We start from the raw sequence: 9,415 nt of genomic DNA on the forward strand, positions 1-9,415 counted from the left end.
GAACTCAGAAATCCGCCTGCCTCTGCCTCCCAAGTGCTGGGATTAAAGGCATGCGCCACCACCACCCGTGTAGTATTTTAATAGCTCAATTTATCTGCCTTTTTCTTTACAATATATGTGCTAGAGTATTCTGCAAACCAGCAGATAGAGTTATACAAGTTTAAAACTAAGAGGATCTGTAATGTAACCTGACATAAATGCAAAAGTAGAGGGCGGCTCTCGGAGGTGGTTACAAATTGATAGCAAAGGAGTGATGTTGCCATCATCCTGCTATGGTTGGCCCTTCAGTGCTCAACCTCAGGGGCAGAGGGTACATACATACAATTTGTTGAAAAGAACATTTGTTATGAGGGCAGGCTTCTTGTGTGCTAGTTCACTTTGACAAGGGGTATATATAATCTAGATCGTTTAGCTACTTGTTGCTCAATCTACAAGAGTAATTTGCTCATTTCTAAGAAGGAAATTTATTTTGCTTTGTTTTTTGTTTGTTTGTTTGTTTTCCTTTAGCCAAAGTATACCATGGTATGTTTCCATATGATATCTCAGCACAATAAAAGTCAGGTTCTTGCTGTTATTTTAAGATTATTATGTTATGCATATGAATGTTCTCCTTGCATGTATCTACAGAGGACAGAAGAGGGCTTCAAGACCACTAGAACTGGAGTTACAGATGGTTATTAGTCACTGTGTAGGTGCCAGGAACTAAACTTGGGTTTCTGCAAGAACAACAAGTGTTCTTAATTGTGGAGCCATCTCTCCAGCCCCTAACATACATGTTTTAAATTTTACCTCTCCACTCAGGAATCCAAGGGCATAGAACCTGGTTTGCCTCACTGACTAGCAAATCTAAGGTCCCCTCAGAAATGATCCAATGCGGTGTTTTCCCGCACAATATTGGTAGTATTCCTTGGATGATCACTCAGTTCCTTTTTCATAAAGCCATAAATAGTTGCCCTGGGAACCAGCTGGTGATCAAAGTAGCCGTTCCTTGCTCCTAATCTGCCCTTTACCCCTGTGAAGTTACTATTGTTCCCGTTTCTTGTCATTACCTTTAACTTTCAGATAACCACCAAATAGGCGCCCTCAATTGTTCCTAAACACCAGGAGTAATATGAAGAAACTTGGTGACTATTTCAAGAAAATGTCAAGTTTTCATCTAATTATTTTCTTAGTATCTCCCTGTCTTATAAACATGTCTAATGAGAAAATCAGCCTTAAACAAAATAGCAAGGAATTCCTAAAGTCAGGCCTTTCGTGAAGAAACTCTCTAGAAAGTCAAAAAGGTATTTGTCTAGCCATCCCAGTTTCTGAGTTTGTATGACCTGGAAAAAGACTTTGAATACAAAGGACTCTGTAAAAAGTGATGCTCAGTACAGCTGAATTAGTGAGAAAGACAGGCAAAAGAATTAGTAGAGGGTACTGTATCCATGATAGGCTAACCTATAATAGCTATCAGGATAATTAAATGCATGTCTGTAAAACCATATATGTGATTATATTACACATGCATGTGTACATTCAGATGCATGTCTGTAGAAAAACAACATCTACATGTATATCAAAAGTATGATGATGAGTTCGAGTAACATGTTCCATGTGCACAATCTGAGCTCACAATACTGCAGACTCAGGCTAATATCAACTCTGAGAGAAGGGCGGGTGGGGGATGAAATAGAGATGAAAGAGAATGTTAGCTCAACACAAAAGCTTTTCTTTCTATTTCAAACTGAGTGGAAACAAATATTACAGAACAATAACAGCTCATCTGATGGTGCAAATATATTTTCTGTTCTCTTTCCTGACTATTACTGTCTGAATAGGAAAGGTCCCCTAAAGGCTCTTATGCTCACTGCTGGACTGTTTGAGAGGTAGCAGGGCCTACCTAGAGGAAGCAGGCATCTAAGCATCTGCCTTCTAAGATTGGGTCAGCTTCCTTGTCTGTCTGCTACTGGTCTACAGGGAGATGAACAGCCCCTGCTCCTGGCTTCTGGCACTGTGGTATAATACACTCTACTAGGCTACACTGTCTGTGCCAGGAGAGGTCAAACCCTGTGAAATCTTGAGCTAAAATAAATATTTCCTCCTTTTACAGTCTTTCTATCAGGCATTTTGTCATAGTGATGAGAAAGCTAGTCTCCAGTTTTCTGGAAATTAACAACAACAAAAATCTCTTAGTGCCTCTCTCTACCAGAACCCATGCTAACTACAAAATCATGTGATATATAATCTGCCTTTATCCTCATTATGTGAACAATAGCAATAGCTAACATATGTTCCTAGAATACCTAATGGATTCTGAATATACCAATATTTCAGCCACCTTGGCCAAGGCAATGAAATCTGAGCTGTACCATAGATGATAGATCAGGATACATAAGCAGCACAAAGGTACAAGGTGAAGTTAGCTACTGATGCTTAAGTAACCACTCCGAAACCCAGTGGCTTAAAACAATATTAACTTACTATTGACCTACAGTTTACAGTTACCTGAAGAGTTTTGCTCATATATGGATCTAGCCTTAAGGCCAGGCTGATCTAAAATGGCTTCCTTCACATGTTGACCAGTTAGCTAAATATTGGCTGGGGTGAGGCAAATAGCCAAGGCATTTGGTTTGCATCATATGGCAGATTCCCCTGGACTTGTTCATATCTCATTAAGGTTTGAAGGGAGGTGATGAAAGTGAGTCCCTTCTGTCATATTTGCTTGGCCACAGCAATTTACAAAGCCAGGCAGATTTAAGGAAAATAGATAATACTTCTTTATGAGAGTTCAAAGTCACAAAGATTAGGGAAGAGTGTGGTGAGAATATTGCCAGTGTAAAGTTTTAGAAAAGTTCTGCAGTTTGTCTACCACACCATGACTTTGTGTTGAGTTTCAATAAAATATTTCAATATATAACATAAAATGTATATTAAAAAGAACTTTACTAAGTATTTCCTCCAACAGTGTTTAGATTATTGATTCATTTTATCACATGTAATTTATTTTATTTTTAAAATGACTTTTAGGGCTGGAGAGATGGCTCAGCGGGTAAGAGCACTGACTGCTCTTCCAAAGGTCCTGAGTTCAAATCCCAGCAACCACATGGTGGCTCACAACTACCCGTAATGAGATCTGAAAACCTCTTCAGGTGTGTCTGAAGTCAGCTACAATGTACTTATGTATAATAATAAAAATAAATCTTTAAAAAAATGACTTTTAATTATTTATTTATTTATTATGCGTGATGGTTTGTATATACTGTGCCCAGGGAGTAGCACTATTAGAAGTTGTGGCCTTCTTAGAGTAGGTGTGGCACTGTTGGAGTAAGTGTTTCACTGTGGGCATGGGCTTTAAGACCCTCACCCTAGCTGCCTGTAAGCCAGTCTCCATCTGTTTGTCTTTGGAAGAAGATGTAGACCTTTCATCTCCTCCTGCACTGTGCCTGCCTGGATGCTGCCATGTTCCTGCCTTGATGGTAATGGACTGAACCTCTGAACCTGTAAGCCAACCCCAATTAAATGTTGTCCTTATAAGGGTTTTGCCCTGACCATGGTGTCTGTTCACAGCAGTAAAACCCTAACTAAGATAGCAACGTGTGTTGGTGTTTTGCCTGTATGCATGTCTGTATCAGATCCCTTGGAGCTAGAATTACAGACAATTGTAAGCTACCATGTGGGTACTGGGAATTGAATTCGGTTCCTTTGGAAGAGTAGTCAGTGCTCTAATCACTGAGCTATCTTTCCAGCCCCTATCTTACTTATTTTATTTCATAGAGAGGAACGCCTGTGTCCCAGGCTGGTCTAAAAAGGTTGACCTTGAACTCCTGATCCTCCTGTCTTGGATTCCAGGTGTACATTACCATGCCTGGCTTCATACTTTCTTTTATGTAGTGCCCAAGTATGTTTAAATGCCCTTTGTCCCCTGAGAAAGCTGTATTTTCATACAGCTCACAAATGATTCCACTCCAAATGATTTTCTGGATACTAATGAAAAACTAACAGAGGCTAGTGACCTGCAATTCCTCCCGAAGTCCCCTTTGTAACACTGAAGACTGAGCTGTAAATACAGTCTGCAGACTGCTGTAATTTAGCCTGCACCAAAGCACAGCTCTACAACGACTTATTAAACAACCCCATGGAAAGTTGTAAATCTAAGGGTGGAAAGTACCAATCAATAGGGGAACACAGTGGAGCAGTCTCCTACCTGCCATTTTGGCAAGCTTCTGCAAGGGTGAAGATTGATGCTACAAAGAAATCCCCAACATGAAGTGTTGGAAAGATGAACTGGCTTGTAGTATTCCTAACAATTCATTTTATTTTGGATGTCACTAAGCTCTATCTGCATTAAATTTTCTTCTTTGGCTTATATCATACTATCAGCATACATCCTGTCTGCCCAAGAGGATTGTGAAAGCCAACGAAGGGTGAAGATATATCTAGCAGGCATGCACTTAGAGAAGAATTGCAGAAAGACATAGTATTCACACATCTTCCCTTCAGATGTCTTGTGAACTCTGAGAAGGGAGGAACAGAACCCTGATCTTCCTTAGAAAGTGATGTATGGAAGAAATGCCCAAGATTGCTGGAGAAATGGGGCTTCATGGTACATGTTCCATAAATTTGTTGTGGAGCAAAACTGCCAATCTTACACACACACACACACACACACACACACACACACACACAAAGACATAATCCACATAGCACAATATTCACTGCCTGGGGAGATAGCTATTGGGTAAATTACTTGCCACACAGCATGAAGACCTATGTTGAAATCCCCTGAACCCACATGAAAGCTGTGTAGAGTACCATGTCTGCAACCCCAGTGCTCCTCTGAAGGTAAAGACAAGACAAGCCCTGGAAGTTCACTGGCCAGCTAACCTAGTGTATGCAGCAGTACAACAAAGAAGACATCCTGTCCCAAACAGAATAAAAGGTGAGGACATCTGAGGGTGTCCTCTGACCTTCACATGTGTACCATGGAAAATGAGTACCTGACTCCTTCCTCAAAATAAGCAATAAAATAAAACAACCAAACCAAAACAACTTTCCCAAGAGCAACACAATAGTCAGCACTATCAGATTCCAGAAATTTCTATCATTCTAAAGAATCCAAACAACTCTTACTCTCAGCTCCCTCCCACACTAACGACCACTAGCTCACTTGTTCTGTATGCTTCATATAACTGGAATTACACAATGAAATGTGTGGCTTTTTGTTTGGTTTTGGATGAGTGACAGAAGCAGAGTCCGATGTCACCAGTTATTCCTGAAGGATACAGGAATATCAACAAGGAGAGTTCTTTCCTCATCCACCTGGATGCCAGTTTCAACCGAGTAACTACTAATAGTCTGGCACGATCAGTCAGGAGTGCTGAGCTAGGGGTAGACAGGCAGAAGTGAAGGTGTGTGCCTCCTGAGGCAGCTGATCCAGCACAAATGCTCAGCCCTCTTTCCAGCCTTTTCTTTTCCCCCAGCAGTCCCCATTGCTCTTCCTCTCCTCCTCAGAAACCTGCTATCCCAATGAACCATAGCTCCCTAGACCCTTCTCCAAGCTCTATCCTTTGCAAACCACTTTAAAGAAGGAAACATCTATGGGGTTGGAGAGATAACTCAGCAGTTAAAAGCACTTCTTGTTCTTGAAGAGGAGCTTTGATTCCCAGCATCCAAATAGCAACCATCTGTAACTCTAGTTCCAGAACATCTGACACCCTCTTCTGACTTTCTCAGGCACCAGGCATATACATACATACATATATGTATGTATGTATACACACAGACAGGCAAAAAAACATATACATCAAGTAAAGTAAATACATCTTAATTTTAAAAATAAGAAACATTAGGAAGTACCAAGGGTGAGGAGATGCCTCAGGAGTGTGAAGGACGGAGTTCAGACCCTAGGAGCCATATAAAGCAGACATGGTAGCCCATGTCTATAATCCTAGTACTGGGAGATGAGAAGCAGAGACAGGGGACTTACTGGAATCTAGAGGGTCATATAACCTAGCATATGGAGCAGTAAATAAGAGCCTTGTTTTCAGAGAGCAAAGCAGAGACCAACACTAGAAGCTGTCCTCTGACCTCCATCATGGCACGTGGACATCTATACCCTTACACACACACACACACACACACACACACACACACACACACACACACACCTTCAAAAAATGGACCACTGGGCCTGCTGAGGGCCACATCCCACACCTCAGTTTTCCTAAAAGTCCTTCTCAGAGTTTCCCAAAGAGAGACTCATAATACATGTATTGCTAGCCCAGGAAAACAATCTTTGAAGTACAGTTTCAGGTAAATACAAAAGACTTTCCCAGGATGAGAAAGCTGAGAAATTCTAAGCTAAACCATAAGCTGGGAACTGTACATACTGACATCTTATGGAAGATACAGCATGGTATCTTTGCTTTTCTTTTTCCTGATTCATATAGTGAATAGCAATTCCCCCCATTTACATGCTGTTTTGTATTCAGATTTGTCTCCTTCTTTCTGGAAACAAAGTAGAGAATGATTTAAAGAAAATCCCACAGTATCAAACCCAGAAGTGATACAGGAGCTCAGCTCGGGAGAGTTTTTGTGGAGGATTATAGAACTTGTCTCTCATGCAGGCTGCTATCATCCTTGGCTTTGGAGCATGGAATAAAACACTCCTAGCATCGCCCTACACAGGAAGGCTGCTTTGATTGGCAGATTTTGAAGTTAATCATTTGGAAGGTGACCAACGGCCCAGAATAGCTCTTGAGGGCTGTGGTCAAGCTGAAAGTGCTGAGATAGCTCCTTCCTCTTGACCCACAGCTTGAGAATGAAGTTTAAGTCCAAAGTTGCTGACATCATTGTTATTATTTTTGGTGCTGAGCATTGAGCTCAGGTTCTCAAGCTTGTCTTATCACAGGGCTGAAGCCACAGCTCCTTCTCATCAATTTACAATCAAAGAAATCATCCCTCCATACTGCAACTAACAGACTCAGAAAACAGACTTGATAAGCCACTCTCTGAGGTTGTTGAAGGGTAATGTGGATTCTAACCAAAATACTGCACTGGGGATGGAAGACAGGGAGAATATGGTGACATTGGAAGAAAAAAAATCTAAAAGTAGTAAGATCATGTTGATTGTTGATGGATAGGAACCATGGGGCTGGAGATGTGACTCAGTTAGTTGGTAGGGTGTTTGTTTAGCAAGCACATTGTTCTGGGTTTGACCCCCAGCATCATGTAAACTAGATGTGTGGTAAATGCCTATTGTCTAAGCATTCAGGATGTGGATGAAAGAGAATCAGAAGTCCAAAGTTATCCATGGCTATGTAGTAAGTTTGAAACCAGCCTGTGCTATACAAGACCCTGACTCAAACAAGCAAACAACAAAAACAAACAAACAAGAAACTCAAAAGAAAACAACAGCAACAAAGGCAAATCCAGAACTAGTAAGATATTAACTGTTTTAAAGGAGTTCCTAACAGTGACTTGAGTTCCATCTGCTGGACTAAGCTATCTACTTCCCAACATTTAAGAATGCTATTCATTTAGCACTTATGTCATAGTTCCTATTAAAGCCCATGTAACAAAGGATTTGGATGCCAAAATAGAGATACTCTGGTACTTTCTAGGAAAGCAAGCATTAATAAAACTCTTGAATACATAGGCTGGTAAGGTTGCTTGTGTGTTGGGGTTGGGGGTAAAAAGCAATTTGCTATTAGTCCTGATGATTTAAACTGAGTGCCTGAAATGTGCATAGTGGAAAGAGAACAGACTCCCAGAAGTTGTCCTGTAACATCCACCCCATACACATGCATGCATACATGCATGCACATACACAGAGAAATATAACATTAAAAAAAACTGTTGAGAGTGTGGTTAAATCCTAGATAAGTGAATTTCTTTTGCAGTCAGCCCTCCAATTTTAGAATTGAAAAGAGGATACTCTGCTTTTTAACTGTGCAAACAATAAAGCATTAAACTTTAAAAAAAAAAAAAGCCTATTTTTTTAAAGAGCAGAATGAAGCAAATGGCCAAACAGATGGCAGTTTCAAACAGTAAGAACCCTGGAGGACTCGTGGGAAGGATGGAGATGATGGAGAAAATGAAAAGACTGCAGAAATTGGCTCTGAATCAGCCTCTCTGCTACCCTCTGACCAATAGAACTTCATTATTGTGTTCTCTCAGCTTGGAAAGCATTAAGGGAACATAGTTTTAGCATCAAGACAGATCTTGGTTTGATTTTGACTTTGGCTTCTAACTAATCTATTTTCTTGATTATGTAAAATATATCTTCCTTATGCAGCTGTCCTAAGAGGGAAAAACTAGCATACAGAAAGTTTGCGCTTGAGACCATCTTCATCTTTATCTCATTCCCAGTCTTTTCTCTAATAGCTGACATCCTATTCGCCACCCAAATCCAGCATTTGATAACTGCCCTGTTTAAGGTGTGGGCTGGGAACCAGCAGTATCAGCAGCCCTGGCACACCTTAGAAGTACAGACTCTAGGGTCCCACCCTTTACCTGCTGAGTCTGAACTCACATTCTAACACAACAAGGAAGTGTGAACAGCATTCTCTAAGGAAAGGTTACTGGGATGTACTGCTTTCTCTGCCTACCCCCCTTCTCTCCTTTCCTTTCCGGTGTGTACACATTTGTGCACGTGTGTACAGTCAGATTTCTTTCTGCATTGCTCTCCATCGTATGTTTTGAGCCACTGAAACCCTTGCTTATCAATTGGCTGGTCTGGCTGGTCAGAGAGCTCCAGGGTCCACTTGCTTTATGGTTACAAACATCTGCCACTAAACTATACTCAGCTTTTATAGGAGTGTTTAGCATATCTGAACTGACTTCATCAGGTTTGTGCAGCATAAACTTTATTGATGGAGCTATCTTCCCATCTCTCCCTCTACATTTCTCTTCTCCCTTTCCTTTTTTTTTTTCATTGATCTTTTGTGATAAAAGATGTCACAAGTGGGTTTTCTGAGTGATGCATATTGGTCATCTGTGCAATCTGGATAAAATGACCTGGGACACCCTCTCCTTGATGCCTTGTCACTCACTGTTCAGAGGGAGTGGGGATAGCTAGGCATCATATTCCAGACCCCACAGTAGGTAATTCACTGAGAGGCTGCACATATATGCATGGTAGGCAAGCATTCGGGCACTAAGCTATTCAAGCACTAAGCCCTCTTCTTGTTTTTAAAAATATATTACATGATCTAACTTGTACAGCTAGTTTCTCTCCTGCGCTCACATTGCCTTTTTACTCCCTTGAGACAGAATTTCACCTAGCTCAAGCTGTGCTTGAATTTGTTTTGTACTTGAAGGTAATCTTGAACTTCTGATTCACCTCTTGGGTATATGATTATACCCTTTTAAAAAACAATTTTGTAGTCTGACAATTGCATATATGAGTATAATGTATTCTAATTACCCTCCA

At 40.8% G+C, this 9,415-nt stretch overlaps 1 protein-coding gene across 1 annotated transcript in view; it reads right to left on the reverse strand.

The window, feature by feature from the left end:
• Positions 1-9,415, reverse strand: part of Msl3 (MSL complex subunit 3) — a 34,966-nt gene that overhangs the window by 1,315 nt on the left and 24,236 nt on the right. The window contains exons 13-14 of the mRNA XM_031385142.1: positions 7,919-7,924; positions 6,376-6,401 (exon numbers count right to left, since the gene is read on the reverse strand). Of these exons, the coding sequence (XP_031241002.1) occupies positions 6,376-6,401; positions 7,919-7,924 (32 nt within the window). The remainder of the gene's footprint in view (positions 1-6,375; positions 6,402-7,918; positions 7,925-9,415) is intronic.

This window comes from Mastomys coucha, chromosome X, assembly GCF_008632895.1.
Source record: "Mastomys coucha isolate ucsf_1 chromosome X, UCSF_Mcou_1, whole genome shotgun sequence".
Lineage (NCBI taxonomy): Eukaryota > Metazoa > Chordata > Mammalia > Rodentia > Muridae > Mastomys > Mastomys coucha.